Source organism: Erpetoichthys calabaricus, chromosome 2 (genome assembly GCF_900747795.2).
Source record: "Erpetoichthys calabaricus chromosome 2, fErpCal1.3, whole genome shotgun sequence".
NCBI classification, from domain to species: domain Eukaryota; kingdom Metazoa; phylum Chordata; class Cladistia; order Polypteriformes; family Polypteridae; genus Erpetoichthys; species Erpetoichthys calabaricus.
The window spans coordinates 224,071,033-224,095,417 of NC_041395.2; the positions used below are offsets into that span (position 1 = coordinate 224,071,033).

At 40.0% G+C, this 24,385-nt stretch overlaps 1 protein-coding gene across 3 annotated transcripts in view; it reads left to right on the plus strand.

Moving 5' to 3' along the window:
• The window catches only part of cdh23 (cadherin-related 23), a 1,336,251-nt gene extending 1,316,567 nt beyond the window's left edge, over positions 1–19,684 (plus strand). For 2 of the 3 annotated variants that reach the window (XM_051923901.1, XM_051923902.1), the window contains exons 62-67: positions 2,547–2,626; positions 3,011–3,051; positions 6,871–6,931; positions 7,348–7,477; positions 14,168–14,290; positions 18,142–19,684. In XM_051923901.1, the coding sequence (XP_051779861.1) occupies positions 2,547–2,626; positions 3,011–3,051; positions 6,871–6,931; positions 7,348–7,477; positions 14,168–14,290; positions 18,142–18,465 (759 nt within the window). In that variant the 3' untranslated portion in view covers positions 18,466–19,684. Of the gene's footprint in view, positions 1–2,546; positions 2,627–3,010; positions 3,052–6,870; positions 6,932–7,347; positions 7,478–14,167; positions 14,291–17,534; positions 17,646–18,141 lie in introns of all 3 variants that reach the window. The other variant, XM_051923904.1, reaches the window with a different exon arrangement.
• The last annotated feature ends 4,701 nt before the right edge of the window (positions 19,685–24,385 follow it).

Sequence of the window (24,385 nt, forward strand, 5' to 3'; positions counted from 1 at the left end):
GGCCGGCCCAATTGTCATGGACTGGCAGCTACACTGCCAAGACAACCTGAGGGGTGTTAGATTTAGACAAGCCATACTTCTTCCAATTACTTCCCCAATCAGCGATCAAACAAGCAAAAACGCAAACAGTAGGTAAGTTACTAAAATGAATATATATATTTATATATATATTGATGAAAAGAAGTGAAACAAAATGCCAAACAGTTTAAATATCTCACCTTCCCTCCCCTAACACACACAACCAAACGAGTGAACAGCGGAATATTATAATAAACGGTGCAGCTATAAATATACAGAGTAAACCGTCCCTTGACCCTACACTGAACATAAAATAGATATGATGAACATGAAACACATAACACACATAAAGTCCAGGAAAGTGTGATTAATGATAATGAACTTGAATCAGTTAGAAACTATCTAGTGGTAAAGCACTTGATTGTTTGCTCCTCTCCCAAAATAAAAAGAAACAGTCTCACCATCAGGTCCTCTGTGTGTCCTGTTACTACTGAATCCTGGGGTTTTGTGAAAATGGCGAGGTCATTACAGGTCCAGCATTGAGAGCAGCAAGCTGTGGAAAAGTGCATGACAACCTGGATTGGCGTTTCTCTGTTTCTTGATGCATTTTTGTGTTGTGTTCTGTTTTTTTTTCCCTTCGCTCCTCTTGTTTTTATAGGAAATAACCCAGGTGGACTTAATGGGTGGACAGGAAAATTACCTTGAGGGGTCACAGTCTTGCAGCGTTCTCCTTCCCCCTTTGTTTCCAGGGGACAACATTTACACAGACGCACTATAGACTACATAAACGGGACAATGTTATGAAAGACATGACTCTGCACAAAACACAATAAGTCGGCCCCATTCATGTAGCCCCGCTACAGACTAATTAGGATTCCATGCTAATGACTATCAACTGATCGACTGGATTAAGTAAGCTTGAGCAATTAAATAAACTTAAGCTTGGCTGGAGCAATTGCTATTTGATTCTGTTGTTACCTCTACAATTAAATACAGGCTCCTCCAACAGTAGTCTCTCATCCTGATCTTGATCATCTATACAAATCCATCAAACTACACGTCCAGTAAGTTTTAAACACTGGCCTTCTTTCTGAGGTTTCCACCAAAAGACACAGGTCTCAGTTGTGGTGTCCAGATTAGGTACGAGATAGGGGAGGACCAGCCATTCCTTTCATCTGGATTCTGATTTATAGTGTGCAGGCTAAATCATATTGGCATCAGATCCTTGCAGTTTCTCCCAAGTTACTACTCACGTGAATTAAAGTTGTAAATCAGAACTCGACCCATAAATTATATTTTTTGTTTTACTTATCCCATGTTGTTTGTAGTGGTGTCTGAGAAAAAAAATGTTTTCATAGAGAACAGAGGTAACAAACTTTCTGACAGAATGGGAGTCTATGGCATCCAACACCGGACCACAGCAAACAATCTAAAAATATCCATGAAAAAAATCTCACAGTACTCATGTCATGTAATCCACATGCCAAGTCATAGAGTCATATGCCCACAATGGGAAAAACCAGCATGGTCACCATAGACTCAAGTTTAATCAGAAAGTGTTGTCACTTTTTTCCATGAAAACATGAGAGTAAATTTTTTTCACAGCCATCACTACAAACTACACGGGGCAAGTAACATATACTGTAAAAAATATAATTCTGGGGTGGATTATTCCTTTAATATGCTTAACTCCATCCCTCATGTCAAATTACCCTTAGATCCCAATATTTCCATTCAGTTCTTTATCATCATGATAGACCTACTCAGATCATACCTATTATCCTCAAATTCCTATTTTCTTCCTGGTTTTCTACACTTTTTAGTAATAATTAGGTTCGAAATTAATTCCATCATTCAGAACTGCCCACCCCATCTTATCTAGTCAAGGCTATTTCAGATTAATACTTGCCACTTGTCACATCTCCTCTAATTAGCCTTTAGATCTGCAATTCTTGTCCCATTTCACAGCCCATATTGATTAAACTCACACTGCCTCACATCCTAGTGCTCGATTTCAATACACTTTAGATTAATAATTGCTTTGCTCAGATAATATCCTTACTCTCATATTGTCATATTCCATAGTGTTGTATTTCAGGTCATATTTATCAGTTCAGACTACTATCTAATTCTTATAAATTCACTTTTTTGATTACTCATGATCTGTTTCAGTGTCATTCTTCCCCCAGTTAATATCTCTTATTCTTGTTACCTTAGTCTCTTACATTAGCAATGATACCAATAATACCATAACAATTTTTGTATTTTGGTCTCCATCTTTGAATAAAATTTTGGAGTCATCACTTGTTGTTTCCCTCAAATGTTGGTCAGTTGTCTCAGATTGTTGTCACCAGTTTCTTTTTGTTTTTTTTATTTCAGTCATATTACATATAGCATATGCATATAGCATATAGGATATAGCAAATCCTCAGAGATTTGAGACCTTTTTTTGTTTTTGTTTTTTCACATCTCCTCTGGAAGTTTCTTAAAGTCTTGCCAGTGTATTGTTTTTTCACTCTTTTTTACAGATGGCCATCATCATCCTTGCAGTCCTGCTGTTCCTGGCTACCATGTTGTTTGTCTTCATGAACTGGTACTATCGCACAATGTAAGATGCTCTTCACTTGCTTTTGTGTATTCTGTCTGTTTTGTTTTTTCTTCATTGAGTTTTTAGGGGACAATAACTAAATGCAGCTCTAGATAAGAGATCAATCCACAACACAGCAGAGTCTTAACACGCTGTTGGCTCTCACAAACAATTTATAATTGTTAGTTAATCTAATTTCACACTTTTTGTATGGACTTCATCTCAAAATACACTCAAAGAGCACAGAGTATCCTAGCCAAGAAGTGAACCAGGATTCAAGTGCTGTCATTTTGTATTGCACAAAGGTGAAAACTGCATGTTTGTCTAGCAGTGGATATTATTGCACCTGGAGCAGCTCTCTTTGCTTCCTGCCTGTCTGTGCCAGTAACTCTTTTTCTTTTGCAGGCATAAGAGAAAACTGAAAGCAGTAGTTGCTGGCTCAACTGGTGAGTAAAACAGTTCTCTAAGTCATCAAAACACAATGTTGTGCATTATTTTAAGTATGCTATTCGTATTAATATAGCTTAACATTCAAGATATTTTTTATGTGTTGTGATGAGTGTCTCAATGGGCAAGAGAACTGAATGGTGAAAAGAGTGACAAAGGACAGGATCAGGGCTCAGCAAGACCCTAAGAGAAATTGGGAAGCCAGTAATGGTGCCTGCTATCAAATTCTAGCCTTGGAGAAAGGGCAAGGCCAGGTTAGCATGCATTGCATGTGTACGGGATGCTCTGGTGGAAATGGATACTTAAGAAAAACAGTAAAAGTTAAAGAGAAAGAAAATGCCCAGGGACCAACACATGTTATTTTAGGTTAGGTTAGGTTAGTTTAGGTTAGCCTTCATTGTCTCTTTTAAGAGAAACTTGTCCTGAACATTTGAGAGAACACATATTAATATCACATACATATCTCTTACACTAAATACATTCCACAGAATATTACACAACTACCCTACACCAAATATATTACACCTTCCCTTTCAAAAAAAAACTCAGTTCTTATTATTTAATAATTTAATTGATAGTGGAACTAAAGAAATTTTGTACCTGTTCATCTTACAGGCTGGTAACCTGTATCTCTTGCCTGAAAGCATTAGTTTATACTCCTTATAAAGAATATAAGTTGGGTCACCAATTATTTTAAGTCCCTGCCATCTCACTTCACTGTCTCCTCAAAAATGTCTTGGACAGAGGATGGGGGCAGTATGCCAATTATTTTACCTGCTCTTCTGATCAAATTTTAGAGTTGTGATCCACATTTCACAGTCAAATTACTAAACCATATTATAATACCATAACGAATAAGTGATTCAATAGCTAGTCTGTAAAATAACAACATATTATTTTAGTCCACTCCATTGACCCTAGCCTTCGCAAGAAGTGCAGACATTGACCAAATCTAGAACAAACATACTGCACATGATGGACCCAATGCAAATGACTATCAATTTAAATACCCAAATATTTGTATTTTGTTACTTGCTCAACTCTCTCTCCATTAATAAAAACTGAACTATGATCACTAATGGACCTTGGATCAAAGTCTGTTTCTTTTGTTTTATTAATATTTAAAATCAAATTATGATCCCCACACCACTGCACAACCACCTGTATCTCCAAGTTGTATATTGCAATATCTAAGTCTGCTGTAAGCAGACACAGAATGGCCACATCATCAGAAAACTTAATAATATAATTGTTCATGTACTGTCTCGTACAATTATTTGTATATAGTGTAAAAAATAGGGGAACATACACAACCCTGAGGAGTGTCAGTATTTTCTGTATGTCGGAAAAGGTTGAGTTAACTTTCACATGTTGCTGCCTGCCTGTGAGAAATGCAAAGTACCATCTAATTATACAAGGATTCACCTTCACCTCTATCAGCTTATTTACCAGAATCAGTGGCAATAACGTATTAAACGCCAAAATAAAATCCATAAACAAATGTCTGGCGTAAGCAATGGGATATTCAAGATATTTCAAAATAAGATGTGTTGTAGTACTTAAGGCATCATCAGCACCCCTACTGAATTTTGAATTGCGCAAAGGTGAACACTATGTTCTTGTCTAGCTGTGGATTTTATTACACCTGGAGCAATGTGAATACTTCACCAAGAAACTTGGTTGCAGGCATTTCAGTAGATGCCAGGGATGGCACCCTTCCTCACTGATAAATAAGACCTCCGGGCTATTAGTGGGCAGCACTAGGTGCTAAGTTAGGAGAGCAAGTTAAGGTTTGCCACTTTAAGAGGTCAGGAAATAAGAGGGCTGTGGCAACTTTTAAAAGAACACTCCTTCAAGAAATTATCATTTTTTTATCTGTTACTTACCCCACATTGTTTGTAGTGATGGCCAAGAAAATATTTAAATCTTATGTTATCGTGAAGAACTGAGATAATAATATTCCGGATACAATGAGCTTCACCAGAGACCCACAATGAATAACAGCAAACAATATCAAAACATGCAATAAACAATCTCAAATTTTTCCAGTTGTAAAATTGTACACACTTCTCAGACCAATCTCTAGAATGTACATATAATGTGAAGTGCTACAGTTGTCCATTAACGATGAGCTGTTATTTGGATCTACTTCTAACCAATAAATGAGGGGGAAGATGGATCTTCAATTGGAAAGGTCAATCCTGTTTGAAAATGCCTCACTGTTGGGCATTTTTCAATGTGAATGTGGCAAGGTAAGCAGACCAAGATAAGTAGGGAAAAGGTTGGGGTGCCAGCTGGGCCACCAAGTTTAGTCAGAATAAACAAAGGAAAATTAGCCACTCAGGCTAGCAGACAGTCGCAGTGGCTTCTTGAAGATCCAACAATTAAGGAAAAAATGTTAGCCAGAATGAGTCCTTCTACAATGCCAGGGTCCAAATGAGAAACCTCCTGCTGGATTAGGGTGCCTTGTATATTATCTGGATCAGAAGGGAAGGAGCTTCAGCCTGGTTTTGTCTTGTGCTACGGGAAAAGGAGACGCAACTGTTAGCATTAGTGCCCTCTCTCATGCCAGAGTGGAAATGCTTACATGCTTAAGAGACAGGAAGATGGTCCCCAGGCGCACATGTGCAACACCAGAAATTGTTCATTTATAAATATTTTAGCCAAATTACACATGTTTTGGATGTCATGAGCCTACACCTGGATCCGTAACAGGTGGGTTACCTGACATGAGCAAATTCAGGTTTTTAATGGATGTTTTGCTGTGCTCAAGCTGGGTTTCTGTTGAAGTCATCATAACAGGAATATGGTGATTTGTGTTCTTCATAAAAACGTGACATTTAAAATTTCTCTGACAACGCTACCAACATCACTGGGTAAGTTACACATAAATAAAACATGTTTTCTTTGAAGGTAACTTAAGCTCAAGAGGGCAGGAACAGCAGGAGCATCTAAAAGAAAGTCCAGCTTTGCCAGCCTTGACCCCCCCCCCAAATTGAAAAATGCCCCCAAGGTTGAGCCGGAAATCACCGCTAGATGCATTTTAAAGGCACAGACTCATCAAGTGTGTATAGTCAGGATGTGAGGTTGGCAAGGGGATCAATTGGAGAGATGAGAAGACAATAGAACTGAGAAAGAATCAAATAAAAAAGAGTGTTGGGAGTTAGTTATCTGCGGTGGGTTGGCACCCTGCCCGGGATTGGTTCCTGCCTTGTGCTGTGTGTTGGCTGGGATTGGCTCCAGCAGACCCCCGTAACCATGTGTTCGGATTCAGCGGGTTGGAAAATGGATGGATGGATGGAGTTAGTTATAGGGTTACCTTAAGGTAGGTAAGTGGGTGAGTCACCATATCTGAGAGCGAGGGGTTCAAAACCTACATTAGGAGACTGTGAGAGGCTGCGCTCGTGTTGTTTCTATTTTTTATATTTATTTTATTTATTTATTTTGGCTGTAATGAGTTCTTCATGTGTTTATCTTTGTGCTGTTTTTTTATTTAATTTGTTTACTATTTTACATACTTAGTGTATTCTGGCATGTAGAGACACTATAAGAATGCTCACTTCTTATTACAATATCTACATTTATTCATTTTTCATAATATAATGTAATTAACACTGCTTAATAATAAAAGCTAAACTGAAAATTGATCCATTATACATTTTCCCCTGTGTGGAACAAAAATTGACTGTGCAGTGGCACCCAGTGGGCATATATCGCAACTGAAGCCAGTGCTGCTAGTCATATTGGTTGAAGTAAGTAACACCGTCTGTGGAGATGCTGCAGCTTTCTGAATTTTAAATATGTCTTCTCTTTTATAGGAAAACAAGGCTTTATGGACATACTGGACATGCCAAACACCAACAAGTACTCCTTTGAAGGGTGAGCTGGCCTGTTAGCATCCTTGTATTGCAGCTTACAAGAGAACATGGTTTTCAGCTCTTGATTTACGCTTTGCTTTTGTTCTGATTTTCTTAATCTTTACCTCATGTGAGTGACGCCCTACAGTGTTTTCCTTAATGTTGCTTCATCACTTTTCACGTTGGAGATTTTTTAAATTCAGAACCAATGGTTCTACTAAATTGCTTTTAAATAATTTGTTCCTAGTATCCTAAACGTTTTAGCAAAGCAACAAATACCTGAGGATTGATAAAAAGGTTTTCTCAATGGAAACTAGCAAGCTGGATAGAAGTTAACCTGTTAACCTTGTACTTCAGGCTTGAATGAATGACGAGCTAGGTGCATATACGCTGGTGCTAAATCTGTCATGATTTCATTTTTTTTCTCTCCTCTCACAGGGCAAACCCTGTGTGGCTTGACCCCTTCTGTCGAAATCTGGAACTGGCTGCTCAAGCCGAGCATGAAGATGACCTCCCGGAAAACCTGAGTGACATTACTGACCTGTGGAACAGCCCTGCTCGCACACACGTGTGTAAACTAAAAAAAAAAAAAAATTGATAGATACAGAACCAAACCATAACATTCTCAAACCCAACTTAATTTAATATTGAGTTACTGATGGCTGGAACCCACCCCAAAAGTACTGATTGCAAGACAGGAGACACCCTGGACAAGGCACCAATCTCCATTGCAAACCCCACTCACACCTTTGTTGACCCTGGAGCTAATTTAGAAGCACCAATCCACCTACCTCATGTGTTTTTTAGAGATTTGCAATGAAATTGGGGCAAAATGAAACATGCGCAGACAGAGGAAGAATGCGCAGACTTTATGTGAACATCAACTGGGCAAAAGATTCAGACCAGGGATACAGCATCAGTTAGGCAGCAGCACTACCCACTACACCAAAAAACATGTAGAAAAAATTCAGCTATTTTCAGAATGAGTGACTCAATTTGCAGTCTGTTTAAAAACGAGCAAGCAAAATGATTCATGCAAAATCCACACAAATACTTCAATTTATTCTTACATCGTGCCCTTCACTCAAAGAGCTAACACAGATTTACAGCCTTAATATGGTAACAGCAAAATACAAAACCTTATAATAATTACGCTTAAAACAATAAAACAGAACAGAATCTCACTACTTATCCTTATCAAAATCATGCCAATGCGAAGTCCCATTGATTTTAGATATTTGTATTTCATAATGGGGCCCACGTGCATGGGCTCATCCAGGTACTGATATCTCTCAGGCTGGACATACATACTATGTGACGCATGTGCTTGAGGATGCTGCTGCTACATAAGCAGTGTACTGACTATACTTGCACGCGTACTTTAAATTAATCTGGAAGATTCCACCAGGTGGCAGTCATCATGGTGAGAAAATAATGTCTGGTTTTGCTGTGTTGTGAGTTGAGGGAAGAAAGAAAGATGAAAGATGTCAAAGATAAAAAATCTTTGCATTCTGATGCTTTTGCAAAGGTGCAAAAAAAAAAAAAGTTGGCAACAGCAAACAGTATTGCATGATGGGGAATATGTGACGCATGTATTGCCTATGCGAGCAATGGATGAAGAAAAGCACCATGAATACTTTCGCAGGTCAGCATTTAAGTTTGATAATTTGCTTCACTGCATCGAACCACTCATCAAAGATGGAAGCACATAGATTTATCCTGTTGGAGCTGCATTGCGGCTTAACGTCACATGTTGATAGTAAACAACGATGCTGATGTCACATACCAAAACTTCAACACACATGCCACCCATATTTTTGCTGGTACTACAACTTGCTCAAGCATCACGTTAATTTCTGAAGACATACTCAAAAGATGTGTCAAAAGAATGCGGGGAACACGTGGCAGCCGTAATGCATGCGTGTAAGCGTTCTGAGCGTGAAGTATGAACTGGCCCTTAGAAAGTGTAGCCACATTTGAAGAGGATTTACAAAACAGTTCCAAATATGGCTACTGGAAAGGCTTGTGCATAAAGTGTGATGAGTATGTAAACAAATGTCTATAATTTAAAGGGTTTGGTGAAATTTAAAGCAAACAGTTCTCACAAAAAAAATTGATAATGCTCATGTTTGTTATGTTTTATTTAAGATCTAAGTACTTTAGTAACATTTCTACAATCTTCCAATCTTTAAGCGCTTTGAGCATGAGAAAGACACTATATCAATAAATGGCATTAATATCATTATAATTATCTAACAGTTCATGTTTCTATTTAACACAATAACAATTAGATCATTTTATTGTCAAACCAGAAATACAGCAGAGTATTAAGGATATTCCATTAACACAATGTGGTGGCTCTGGAAATAAGCTAGAATCTTCCATTAACTATGTAGCTATGGTGAACCTACATTCAATTCAAATTAAGCAAACACTTATCAAAATTTAATATAAACAATAACTTTCTAAGATTGTCTCCTACAGAATGGAAGTTAGACTAATTTAAGAATAAAAACTCTAGTCTGAAAGAATGACTAGCTGGCCCAAGCAGAGTGTGTGCTGCATAGGAAGGTCAAACTTTACTGAAGCAGCATACATCTGCAATGTTGAAAAAAATCAACTGTATAAAAATATATGGTCATACCATTTGTTTCGTTTCTAAACAAAGCAATACTGATTCTGCTCATAGACACTACAGATGACTACATAGGCTCCAGAAGACACAGTAAGACATTGTGTTTGTGATGTGCTGTACAAAAAAGCGAGAATCTCAACTTAACGTCTAACAAGCTGCCATCACCACATTTTCACAAGTTCTCGCTCCCAGTGCTGCCTGCAGCATGTGCTTCTTTACTTTAAAATGAAACTTTGTGAGAGGTGTTCTTGTATGTGTTTATACATTTATTCAGTTATGATACTGCATTATCTCTTTCATGTGCCTCCATAATGCGTTCATATCTTTATTTTGGCCAGAGTGTGCCAGGTCTTAGCCATATTATTCCAGTAGGAGTAATGGCTTTATACCTGACCATGTCACTACACAGGTCTGGGTACAAATTGAGGTTAATTCCTAAACTGGAGTATATTGGTATATTTTAATAAAAGCTGAAGGGTCACAAGACATTCAAGGTTGAGATCGGCCTGGTAGAATGCTTCTGCCATTGCCCCAATTTCATTTAGAACCAATACCTGCCAGATAATTTTGATTGTGAAAATGATACAGTATTTTTTCAAAAGATTGCACATACGGAGAGTGCACAGTGGTTAGTACTGCATGCCTCATCACTCAAGAAGCCCAATCATTGTCTGATTCGTGTTTGCACATCCGTAATGTCTCTAGGTGTTTTTTTTCCCCAGTTTTCATCCAGCATCCCAAATATGTGAAGTTTATATGCATTGGGTATTTTAAATTCATTCAGTCCATGACCCTCAAGTAGAATACGCCGACTCAAAAAATGTTACACAACAGCTGGTTAATGAATGTATTTCCATGATTATATTTCAAAATGTGTAATTTTGGACTAATACTCAATTACAACAGTTTGGGTCTTATAGATTGATGCCAAAATGAGTCACATGGGCCAGCTTCTGACTTCCTAAAGCAGAAACAAAACAGCGCTTTGGGTACTGAACCTGCTTTGTGAGAGAACTGCTCAGTATGCATGACCAGCATTGCTAGGACCAGCACAAAAAACCTGACATGCAAAAAGTGTCTGCACCTCAAATCTCCTATTTATACATAGAACGATAGAGTTAGTATGAGATAGATAGATAGATAGATAGATAGATAGATAGATAGATAGATAGATAGATAGATAGATAGATAGATAGATAGATAGATAGATAATACCAGCTGAAATGTTGCAGATTCTATATCTGAATTCTACCAGAACTTGAAGAGAACTGAATGGCACTCTGGGAGTTTATTTTCTGTAGGACCTTCTTTGCATTTGCACAACATACAAGGATATGGAATAAAACTGCAGAAAGTCACAAACGTAGATAGGCCAAAACATTTTTTTTTTAATTCTTGAATACACTGAACAGTTCAAAGTGCTTACTGATTAAGGTCAAAACCAAAGTTAAAAATGAAACCCATTCAAAATTTACTTCTGCATTTCACGTTTAAGTAGGAGTAAAAGACTCAAAAGGCAAACACGTGTGTTTTCTGAATGACATGTTTCAATGACAGGTTCACTGAATGCAGAAGTCTGTCCCCAGCCGCATTACCCTCTGGAATAAACTCATCTACATGCACACCTACACTCGGTCATACTAGACTACTTTAGACTCGCCAACTAACTTAACATGAACATCTTTTGAACATAAGAACAATTTTGACAAGAACAGGTCACTCAGCTCAACAGAACTCGTCAATCTCTATTCACCTAAATCTTAAAAAATACCATGCTGTTGAGTTTTGTATGTCCCCAAATTACTACCGTCCACCTCCATTTGGTAGTTTATTCCACATATCTGTTATTCTCTGAGTGTGGAAAAACTTTCTGTCGTTTTTGGGAAACTTACTTTTAACCATTTTCCATTTGTATGCCTGTATTTTTCTTGAACTCATTTTTAAAATGATAGCTGGGGAGCACTATAATAATTGCCTTTGTAATGTTAACACCTCCACTTGATTAAAATGAAAAGATTCAGTTCTTTCAGTCTTGTGATGTGGTTCACACTCAGAAGAAAACTGAATGAGCGTGGATATTAGTATATTAACGCCTTTGGCTGTATCCACATGCAGCCTACAGAGTAAAGTTTATACAGTGTATACAGAATATCAGGCCACTGTAGATGCAGGTTTATTGAAGTAAAATGTTGTAAAGACAACCCATCACTTGGGCGCTACATAAAAGACTTCATTAAGCTATAAGATTTTTTTAATGAAGGAACTAATCCTGTTTATACTGGTTCCACTTGTAACCTTCTGCCCTGGAAAATGTACACTACTACTACACTACTACTACTCTAAAGGTATGGCAAAAATGTATAAGATGTATTAAATTACAAAAAACATTAACCATATATAATAACAAATGTACAAACAGCACACAAATGACACTAAACACAGTCCCAAAAGGGTCTTGTTCATAATGTTATATGATGTTTGTTCAACAAGAATGAGTTTTAGAGTTTAACGGCTACAGCATGATCACAGAAAATAAAAGAAATGTTATCCTAACCAATGACATTGTGAACCTGACCCTACAAATTCTCCGCAGTGGGGCCTCCAAAACATTTCCAGGTCTTTCTGCATGAAGTTCTTCTCCCACAGTTAAAGTAAATACAAATCTTTACTAGCAATGCTCAGAATTTGGTAATGATGAACATCTTCTACTGGCCAAGTCTGGCGATACTGTTAATCTGATATACCAGCAAACACAACACATTCTCTCTGTTATAATGATGATAGTTTTAATAGTTCCATCCAGAATCCCAAGTAACTACTTCTGCCATGGCATAACTTCTTTCACTTACATACAGTGGATTCAGAAAGTATTCAGACCTCTTTACTTTCTGCACACTTTGTCGTCTTGTAAATTTCATTTTAAATGGATAAATATGCTATGTTTGCCCATCAGTTTACATTCAATAACACATAAAGGCAAAGTGAAGCCATTTTTTCAGAGAAGGTTTCAAATTTATTAAAAATCAAACACTGAAATCTCACATTCAGACCCTTTGCTGTGGCAATCCAGGTTGTGGTCAGGTTAGTCCGGTTTGCTTTAATTCTCCTTGAGATGTTTGTAGAACTTGATTGGAGCCCACCTGTGGCAAACTGAATTGATTGGACATAGTTTGTAAAGGAACACAGCTTTGTGTATGAGGTCACACTATTCAAATACTGCATGTCAGGGCAAACATCAGGCCATGAAGTCCAAGGAATTTTCAATAAACCTTTGCAATAAAATTGTGTTGGGGTGCTGATCGGGTCAATGGTATAAAACAATTTCTAAAGCATTGAGTGCTCCCAGGAGCACAGTGGCCTCAATAATCAAGAATTATAAGAAGTTTGGAACTACCAGGACTATTTCTAGAGTTGGCTGTCTGGCCAAAGCAAGTAACTGAGCAAGAAGGGCCTTGGTCAGGGTGGTGACCGAAAACCCAATGGTCACTCTAACAGAGCTTTAGAAGTCTGCTGCAGATATGGGAGTACCTGATGGAACTCCATCAATCAGGCATTTATGGTATGTGGTTTGACCAAAGTCACTCTTACCAAATGGAATTTAAAGAACCCCGAGAGCATGACGAAAGAGATTCTTTGGTCCGATAAGACAAAAATTGAACTCCAAGCACTATGTCAGCTTGAAGACCAGGAACTGCTCATCATGGAAGAATGATCCCTGCATCATGCAGTGGGAGCGCTTCTCAATAGCAGGGACAGGGAGACTGGTTAGAATTGGGGGAAGAATGAATGCAGCCAAATAAAGAGTGGTCTTTGAAGAAAACGTGTTCTAGAGTGTGTGTGACCTCAGACTGGGGTGACAGGTCTCCTTCCAGCATGACAATGACTCCATGCCTACAGACAAGACAATGCTGAATTGGCTTCTCTCCTCAAGTAGCCCAGCCAAAGCTTAGACAAACCTCATAGAACATCTGTGAAGAGAGTTGAAGATGGTAGTTTATAGACATGTCCCATTTAATCTAACAAAGTGTGAGAGGATGAATGGAACAAACTGGTTGTTTTGTACAAATGCAGAATCAACTTGGAATCACCAATCAATCGAAATGGCACATCTTTGGGGATATGAAAGGAAGACTGGGAAAAAATGCAAATGCCACATAGATGATATGCAATAATAAACATTCATCTGCTCATTAGTTAACCTGCTTAATCCAATTCAGGGTTGTGGGGGCTGAGCCTGTCTCAACAAGATCAGGCAGAATGCCAGGAGACAACCCTGGGGTGGAGTTGCAGCTCATCACAGGGCACAATCACTAACAGACCCAAATTTGACCTTACAAGTAGTCACCAATTTATTACCTGTACAAAATCATTTACATATTTGTTATTTTTATTAAGATTATAGCACAGAGCCTTCTTTGTCTGTTTAATTACTTGGCAATCATGCATACAGCATGCCATATTTGAACTGAACTGAATTCACCCCCAGAGACTTTGAAAACTTAGTAGACAGCCATATGCTAAGAAGTCAATCGTCGAACTTGTCAGGACAAGGAAGGCAGAAGAAGTTAAAGTATGTCTGTTATCATTCTGTACCCCATCTTAATGGCATTTACTTTTCTGCAGGGTACATTTGGCCGTGAGCCACAGGCCTCAAAGCCAGAAGAGGACAGATATCTTCGGGCAGCAATCCAGGAGTATGACAATATTGCCAAGCTGGGGAAGATCATGAGAGAAGGTCCTATAAAGGTGAGCACCAGGACAGGTCACTGTTACTGCTTACTGATGCAAATCAGGTGACTCATTCCCTTCTGACCACTTTGGCATTTATCAGATCAACAATTCAGTGTTCATCACATCATCTCAACTGTCAAAAAGAAGTAGAGCAAATGAGGAAAATCCTTCATCATATTTTAAATAATTTTATGAAAATGTGCTTAAGACCGCTTCAGACAAAAATCGCCCCATAAGAATAATATGTCCATTTTATGCTTAGTCCACATAAACAGATAAATTTAAAAAATCACTACTTCCATTTCAAACACTAGCATTTTCAGATTGTCACTGAAATAGCAAAAACACACAAGTCGTATTCATTGGGTAGGCATGTTTTTTCAATTTGTTTAGAGCTAACACAAGGTAAATCTGAATGCCGATATCAGGCATTAGGCATCTGAAACCAGATGTCTTTGGCTGGACAAACGATGAACGACTGCTTTTAAAGGTAGCCAAAGATATGGAAAATATAGAATGAGAGTCCTGCCAAAATAAATACAGGCAAAATATTGTTACAACGAACTTCCAGGGACCTAAAAAATATTTTGTTGTAATAAAAATTTAGTTGTAATGAGATTCTGTATTTGTCACTATAGTGCTTTCTTTCACTTGCGTCCAGGCATTTGCAATCATTTCAATAGCTTCTTTCGCGTTAATTTTAATCTCCTTTAATGCTGACAAGAATTTTTCTGTGCATTTCCTTGCGATAATACACTTTCAGGGTGCGAATGATACCCAAATCCAATGGCTGAAGCATTGCTATGCAATTGGGTGGGAGGAATTCAACGCAAATATTATCTAAATGCGGAAGCATGTTGTGGGCCGCACAGTTATCAATCAGAAGCTGGATCATCCTTTTCTTCTTCTTCATATTGTGAGGTTTCTGAACTCTTTTGGGATCCCCCCCACCCAACGGGAATGTCACGCTGAAGTGTGTCCCGAAGTGCAATTGCCGCATCTGTGGAAGATTGTTTGTCCATTGCCGGGGCAGGGCAACAGCAGGCTCACAGCGCTGCAGTGAAGCACCACAGAGGTGAATCCTAAAAGATCAGGATCGCGCTATAAGTCCCTGTCTTGCACCCCAAAACACAAGGCTTAGTCTCAATAATTTAGCAAAACTACCTTTATTCAGCTTGAAACAGGAACAGCAGTGTTTTTTATTGTAGCGGGATCTGCCACTCTCCTATAAACAGACACAGCAGTCAGGCAAGGTCGTGGCCAGGTTAGTGGCCAAGTTATACTGTGCCCTGCATTTACAATGTTCCTTGCATCACCCATCGAGTTTGCTTTGGCGGAGAGACGCAGCAGAGCTGTGAGACAACACAACAGATAAACAGTGATCGCACAGACACAGTGATCGCACTTTGGGACGCTCTTCAGTGTGTTGTCCAGCTAGGGTGGGGGGGGGCCCAGGTCCTAAGAGAGTTTAGAAACCTTACATTTTCTTGAATGAGTGCTGCATTAATAGGAATGTTTCTTGAACAAGCATCACTTAACCACATAAAAATGGCTTTATCGACGTCTTCAACTGCAGCAGTTTGCATATATTTGCAACCTGAGATTTTTCTTCTTTTTTTGCTCAGTCTTTCAAGAAATTTGACAGTTTTGATGGCGAAATTCTGAATTCACTGGTAATGTCTTTTTTCTTTTTGCCGCAATCGAGAGCTGCAAAAATTTACTTTTTTTTTTCTAATATGAACTGTTAGCGTTTTTTCGTGTCTGCCATTGCTATAGGAGGGTGATGAGTTGTATGTATTTTGTATTAACGAGATTTCTATAGACTCGTGTCATATGGGGAAACTGTCGGGACCATAAAAATACTTCGTTGTAATGAAAATTTTGTTGTAAAGATATTCGCTGTAACGGAATTTTACCTGTATGGCAAAATATTCCAGCGTTTCAAGAGGTAGTACATGTCAGCCGATGCTGAGAAACTAGGAAATCACGACTAGATTTGTTCTAAAGGATGTCTTAATCGTTAACAAAACAAGTCAAAAAATGCGATCTACCAAAAGAGAGTAAACGTTGCTATTTTTGTTCATCTGAAGAATGAGTGTGCAAGTTTTTTGTTTCCCTTGGTTTATATATATTTTTTGAGTAGAAATAAGTTTTTATTGAGTGTTTTGGATTTCTTGAATATGTACAAGAAATAAAACATCACTTAATGCAACTGAAATCATTTGAACTTGGTGGCAGGTTTCACTTTTGCCTTTTTGCATTTGATTCCCCTGAGATATTATTTTCATACATCTTGCTGTTGCTGCTGTAATATAAGAGAAATAGCACATTTAGAAAATGGAGACTTAACGTATTCAACAGTTTATGGAAGAATAATAAAACTCACACAAGTGAGGGCTTCAATGTTAAAATATTAATCAAATACAGAATTGGACGGATGGGGGTATCCATCTGTTGGACCATCAAATCAAGGCGGCCAATCACAGAAATCAGGCGTCTCCACCGTTTATTTGATAAGCTCGCTACTTGCGCAAGACAAAAAGGTGCAATTCATTCACACCTAAAGTGGGGCCCCCACCATCCATTCATCCATTCATCCATTAAGAACAGGCCTTTCTAAACCATTAAGCAATCATTTAGATCTTTATTTGCACTTAAATGTGTGTTCCTCACACACACATACACTGCGACTCCCAGGTGGCCACACACTTTGTTTGAAACGTAGAACAAAAACCCACATAACCCCAGGACAACATGCAAGGTCCACGCATGCCTGGAGTGGAACTATCCCCCTGTAAAAATGAGATTACAAAGGGGATTATCCCAATAAAACTGAAGTCAGTGCCTGTTCAGATGATAATCATTTTTTAGTAATTTTGAAAAGGTACGTTTCCACCATCCACATTGTGACCTACTGTACATATTATCAGTTATTTTTAAATGTATGTTTTGGGAAGTGATTTTGAAAAAAATAGTTTTTTGTAGTAAAAAAAATGCCATTTCTGTGGGAGTAGAAGGCCAAAAATGAATAAAAAATGGTGCATTTTCAAATGTTTCTGTGTTCATGTGGACTAAGCCTTTGTGGGGATGAGCAATAATTCCATAGTATTAGTTTAAAACCATGAACCTTTGCTTGATTGGGGTCCCAACTGTTGGACATCTGACTCACAATGGGAGGAGTCAGATAAAACAACTCTTGCATTCTACAGTCAGGAATCTGTGGTTCTTTTATTTTTAACGCAAATCGTGTCACTGCCAGGGATCCCTGCTGAAAGTTGTCCTGGATGACTATCTGAGGCTGAAGAAGCTGTTTGCCGCAAGACTGGTCACGAAATCTACCAGCAACGGAGACCAGTCATCTGAGACAGAGGTGTGGCAATAGATGGCACGATGTTTGGGGTGATTTGCCCCATACCCTGTCTCCGTGGTACAGCATGGTGTGTGCTGTGTTTGAGTGTTTGCAGTGTCAAGAAAGATCTTTTCAGCTTACTACTTAGTTGCTTCCATATATTAACATCCACTTCACTTTGCCTGGATTCTTTGCTTTTGTGCCAATTGCCTTTTCCTTATAACCCTTGGCTCTCAAAACCTGCACAGTTTTGACTGATTCTTGACTTTCTGTGCATAAAGAAATCATTCCATTAAATCAAGATCTTTTCCTTCTGGGAAGTGTAAACAACACTCTGCAACAAGTATATACTGTAGTACAGTTATTTCAGTGTATGTAGTGGACAATGGGCACCAAACTACAAGCCTTGAAGTGAGTACTTCAAGTTGAAAAAACAACACACAAGAACTGTGCCTGCAAGTTGAGTTAATTTACATGAAAATCTTGCACTAATACTTTTTCTCTTCTATGCATTTAGCTCATCCAGAGTGACCTGGACGAGGAGGAGGAGGAACGCCCATCGAGGGGTACTTTACGTTTAAAGCACAAAGAACCAATTGAGTATAAAGGGTCTGATGGAATCCACATGGTCCATGGAAGTACTGGAACTCTTCTGACTTCCGACATTAACAGCCTCCCAGAGGACGATCAAAAAACCCTAGTAAGGTCACTAGAAGCCCTTCATAGTGACGGTGGACCTTACAGTGACCGCAATGCCCGGACAGAGTCTGCTAAGTCTACCCCACTGCACAGAACCAAGGAAATCATCATGGAGAGTCCACTGGAAATCACGGAGTTATGACTAGCGGAGGCCTCGCTGGTTTGATCAAAGACACCTGCTCTCCTACTATAACTAGCATGGACTAGCAGTATGGAGGGCAGGCGTTGATCAGGTTAAGAGCGGTTGGGAAGAAAGACCAGGAGAGATCGAAAGTTACCTACGTGCCCTTCACTTGCAGTTTTTGCAAAGATAAAGTGAAGGGACAGGGAAATAGTGTGCTTCCATTCAGACCTGATGGGCTAGAAGGTAATCTAGGCCATCTTGAACCAATAAATTGGAACACTGAAAGTTTTGCTGCTAGGGTACCAGAGACAGTGACTCTTAAATCAAAGCAACACAAAGTATGGAAACTTTAAGATGTAAGAAAGGGTTTGAAAGTGTTGCACCACCCCACCCACCTTCATGGGAAATTACTAGGGCAGCAGAGTTCCAATTTTCTGCTGCTCCAAAAGCACACTAAACAATCGGTAACCTCTGCTACACGTCAAAATGCAAAGATGTCTCCTTCTGACCGCCTGACCTGACTAAATCAGCACGAGGCCATACTAAATGATTTGTCTTACAAAAGACAAGTACGTATTCATTTTGAAGCTGCTGCAGCTGGGATTTCATTATTATGATGGCTCTTTTCAATTAAACTCAGGGCAGCACCTATCCCTGTTACAAGAACACCTCCACACAAATAATCAAACTAGAATCTGCTAACTCCATTTATTGAAACTGGAATCAATAGTGTTTGTTTTTTAATCAAAATTTATTGGCAATACTTCCACTCCTCTTCTGCTCACACTCCTATTGCCTCTTCACAATATGCACCATACCGGCCTAAGTTCAGTGAAGACTGGCACGGAGCAGAGCAGCCCCCAATAAATTGAACCCCACACACTTTGGACATTGCAAGTGGGGGCTTTTGCCTTGAAACAGCAGATGTGTTTTCTGGGAATTACTTGGGGAGAAAAAAAAAGTAGTGTGGGTTTTGAACACTGCCACACAATGGACAGAACACGACTCGATTTGTTCTAAAGGATGTCTTAATCGTTAATGAAACAAGTCAAAAAATGCGATCTACCAAAAGAGAGCAAACGTTTGTATTTTTGTTCATCTGAAGAATGAGTGTGCAAGTTTTATTTCTCTTAGTTTATATATATTTTTTGAGTTGAAATAACTTTTTATCGAGTATTTGGGATTTCTTGAATGATATGTACAAGAAATAAAAGATATCTTGATGCAACTGAAATCATTTGAACTTGGTGGCAGGTTTCACTTTTCTCTTTTTGTGTTTGATTCCCCTGAGATTTTATTTTCATACATCTTGCTTTTGCTGCTGTAATATAAGAGAAATGGCACATTCAGAAAATGGAGACTTAAAAGTATTCAACAGTTTATGGAAGAATAAAAAAATTCACACAAGTGAGGGCTTCCATGTTAAAATATCAATCAAATACAGAATTGGACAGATGGAGGTATCCCCATCAAATCAAGGCGGCCAATTACAGAAATCAGGCGTCTCCACCATTGATTTGCTAAGCTCGCTACTTGCACAAGACAAAAAGGTGCAATTCATTCACACCTACAGTGGGGCCCTCACCATCCATTTCACCATCCAGGCCTTTCTAAACCATCAAGCAAGCATTTAGATCTTTATTTGCACTTAAATGTGTGTTCCTCAGACACACGTACACTGCGACTCCCAGGTGGCCACACACTTTGTCCATCCATCCATCCATTTTCTAACCCGCTGAATCCGAACACAGGGTCACGGGGGTCTGCTGAGGCCAATCCCAGCCAACACAGGGCACAAGGCAGGAAACAATCCTGGGCAGGGTGCCAACCCACCGCAGGACACACACAAACACACCCACACACCAAGGCCAATTTAGAATTGCCAATCCACCTAACCTGCATGTCTTTGGACTGTGGGAGGAAACCGGAGTGCCCGGAGGAAACCCACGCAGACACGGGGAGAACATGCAAACTCCACGCAGGGAGGACTTGGGAAGCGAACCCGGGTCTCCCCACACACTTTGTTTGAAATGTAAAACAGAATCCTACATAACTTGGAGAAACCTCAGGACAACATGCAAGGTCTACACATGCCTGGAGTGAAATTTGAATTTAAACATGGAATGTCTGCAAAGCCTGCCTAAAAACAAGTATAGTGATTTCTAATTTGGAAATGTATTGTTTCGGTTGGGCAAATCAGCAATTAGCACTGCTTTGTGAGATTAAGGAGCACAGATTTAGTTAGCTGATTGATCAGTCAAGGCTTACAGTGTCTCTTTGAGCAGCACCCACATGAAGTCTTGTTACTTCCCAACAGAACTGATTTTGGACAAGTGTGCCCTGCATTGCACTGGCATCCTATCCAGTGCTGGTTCCTGCTTTTAACAATTACTATTGAGTGTAGTAGAGCTCAGCCACTGTGCAGTATCGAAAAGGCAGGGTTTCTGGGTTGGTCCACCACCTTTGGACTCTTATATTCCATGGTACAAAATGACCGACAGACTTTCTGAACATTTTATCAATGGCATATTGAGTTTAATTTTTTCAAACTCTGGTTAAACATAGAGGGGAGGGTTGCATCACAATACATCAGTTGAAAAGATGGGTGAACATTCCCCACCCACATTACCATCCATCCATCCTCTTCTGCTTATCCGGGATCAGGTCGCAGGGGCAGCAGCTTGAGCAGAGATGCCCAGACTTCCCTCTCCCCGGCCACTTCTTCTAGCTCTTCCAGGGTAATCCCTCCAGCATGTCCTGGGACTTCCCCGGGACCTCCTCCCGGTTAGACGTGCCCGGAACACCTCACCAGGGAGGCATCAAGGAGGCATCCTGATCCGATGTCCAAGCCACCTCATCTGACTCCTCTCGATGCAGAGGAGCAGTGGCTCTACTCTGAGTCCCTCTCGGATGACTGAGCTTCTCACTCTATCTTTAAGGGAAAGCCCAGACACCCTGCGGAGGAAACTCATTTCATCCGCTTGTATTCGCGATCTCGTTCTTTCAGTCACTACCCATAGCTCATGGCCATAGGTGAGGGTAGGAACATAGATCGACAGGTAAATTGAGAGCTTTGCCTTACGGCTCAGCTCCTTTTTCACCACGACAAACCAATGCAGAGCCTGCATCACTGCGAACGCCGCACCGATCCGCCTGTCCATCTCACGCTCCATTCTTCCCTCACTCGTGAACAAGAACCAGAGATACTTGAACTCCTCTATTTGGGGCAGGATCTCAATCCCAACCCTCAGAGCGCACTCCACCCTTTTCCGGCTGAGGACCATGGTCTCGGATTTGGAGGTGCTGATTCCCATCCCAGCCGCTTCACACTCAGCTGCGAACCGATCCAGAGAGAGCTGAAGATCACGGCCTGATGAAGCAGAACAGGACAACATCATCTGCAAAAAGCAGTGACCCAATCCTGAGTCCACCAAACCAGACTCCCTCAACGCCCTGGCTGCGCCTAGAAATTCTGTCCATAAAAGTTATGAACAGAATCGGTGACAAAGAGCAGCCCTGGCGGAGTCCAACTCTCACTGGAAACAGGTTTGACTTACTGCCAGCAATGCGGACCAAGCTCTTACACCGGTTGTACAGGGACCGAACAGCCCTTATCAGGGGGTCTGGTACCCCACACTCCCGGAGCACCCCCCACAGGATTCCCCAAGGGACACAGTCGAACGCCTTTTCCAAGTCCACAAAACACATGTAGACTGGTTGGGCAAACTCCCATGCACCCTCCAGGACTCTGCTAAGGGTGTAGAGCTGGTCCACTGTTTGGTGACCAGGGCGAAAACCACACTGTTCCTCCTGAATCTGAGGTTCGACTATGTGACGGACCTTCCTCTCCAGGACCCCCGAATAGACTTTTCCAGGGAGGCTGAGGAGATCCCTCTGTAGTTGGAACACACCCTCTGGTCCCCCTTCTTAAAGACCCACATTACATTACAACCTTTTCCTTTTATGCAAACGACTAGGGGGCTCTGCCCCCTGCTCGCTTCGCTCGCCAACCCCTGGTGTTGGGAATGACAAAGAGCGTAATGTATGAATGAGATATAGAATAGTGTGAAGGTGTAGATGATGCAAATAGAAAGCAAACAATAAAGTGTGTGGCACAGTGTAAAGGTTTATTGGAAAATGTCTTTGCACACGCCGTTTAAGTGTAAAAGGTAATTCCAGGTCAGAACTTGTAAGGTTAATGAAGATGGTTATTGTCGTGATCAGAGTCAAGTTTGTCAGAGCTTAGAAAGAGTTGTGTCTCTCCAGGAAGTAATGCAATGACTTGGGTATTTATGTTTTCCATATTAATATTTTTTGGACATAATATAGTGCGTTGTGTTAAAAGGGGCATTTGGTCTAATGAGATTGCTGTTCCAAATCTGTCTGTAACTAAGTCGTCGCAGATAAAGGCTTGAGGAATTGTAATAATATCTGGGTGAAGTCCATCTGTATTGGTGAGTGTACCATCTCCCAGTTGTAATACCCAATTGTTATGATCTGGATGTGGACATCGCATGTTTTGTACTAACTGTATCTTTTGAAAGCAATGCCAATTGTCTGCGTATTTTAAGGTGTACTGAACAATAGCTGAGCGCATGGAATGTGGAACAATAGCTAAGCACTGTCTAAAATCTCCTCCTAATAAAAGTACCTTTTCCTCCAAAGGGAATATTATTATTCATAAACGTTTGTAGAAGTTTATGAATGGTGTTGAGTAAGTGAGTGGATGCCATTGTACATTCATCAATAATTAACAGTTTTGCAAGACGGATGTCACGTGCAGTGCCACTGTTAATGTTCATAGTGGATACCGATTTGTAGGATCTAATGCAGTTCATAAAGATTTCACTTTCAGGTACATCGTTAGTTAGAAGGTTCTGTAGATATTCAGGATATGAATGTAAAGGAGGCAGTCTAATTTGACCCATTTGAGAACAACGTGTAAATTCATTACTTGTATTGCTAGTTGTTTCTTCAGGGAAGTTAAGTGAATGACAATGATTGCAAATGACATTCATTAATCCCAATGAATTTTCCTGAATAGTGGACTCAGTATTGAATGCGTTGTCAGATGTCTGCGTTTATTTATTTTGTCCCCTCGCTGCCGTTTCTGTATGTCTGAGACGGGAGGTGTTTCGTTTTGAAGCCGTGCCTGTTTCGATGCAGCACTGTGAGACGCGCCCTGCATGCGTCTACGTTCAGTGTGTCTGTCCATTTAGGTTCGTTTCTGTAACTGTGTTAGTTGAGCTTTGCGTTTTTGGAGCCGAGACATTTTTTCTTCTAGAAATATGGATAAGTACTAAGGAGGATCGCAGTCACTGTTAATATGGAGCCTTTTCTGCGGTTGAACGGTTAATAGAGCCTCATTGTGAGATCCACCTATGCTGCATAGTGTGAATTGTGTTTGGTCCCGTTATCCGAGTGGTATCGTTTTGTACCCGTGATCGTGAATTCATGACTTGTTTGTTCTTGAGCATGATAAATATGGATAAGTAATAAGGAGGATCGCACTCACTGTTAATATGGAGCCTTTTCTGCGGTTGAACGGTTAATAGTGCCTCATTGTAATGAGATCTACCTATGCTGCATATTGTGAACGTGTTGAGATGACGTATGTTTAATACGGACGGTTCATTTAGAAATGTGGCTTTGTGTTTCATTTGTTATTTATGTTACTGTGGTCGTGGGTCTGAATCGGCGTTTTTGTGTACGTTTCATGTGCTATGTCCGTAGTCTGTCCCGTTTCGTGTCCAATGGGCTTTGTGTGGTGCTCGCGGCTTCTTTTTTTTTTGTGTGCTAGGGGCTTGTTGAATCCTCCTCTTTGTGTGTCCCGTTTCGTGTGCAACGGCGTCTGACTCCTTTTTTCTGTGGTCTGACTCCTTTTTTGTGTGCGCGATGCCTCATTTCTTATTTTACGTTGCATTCCATCCGGTTCCCG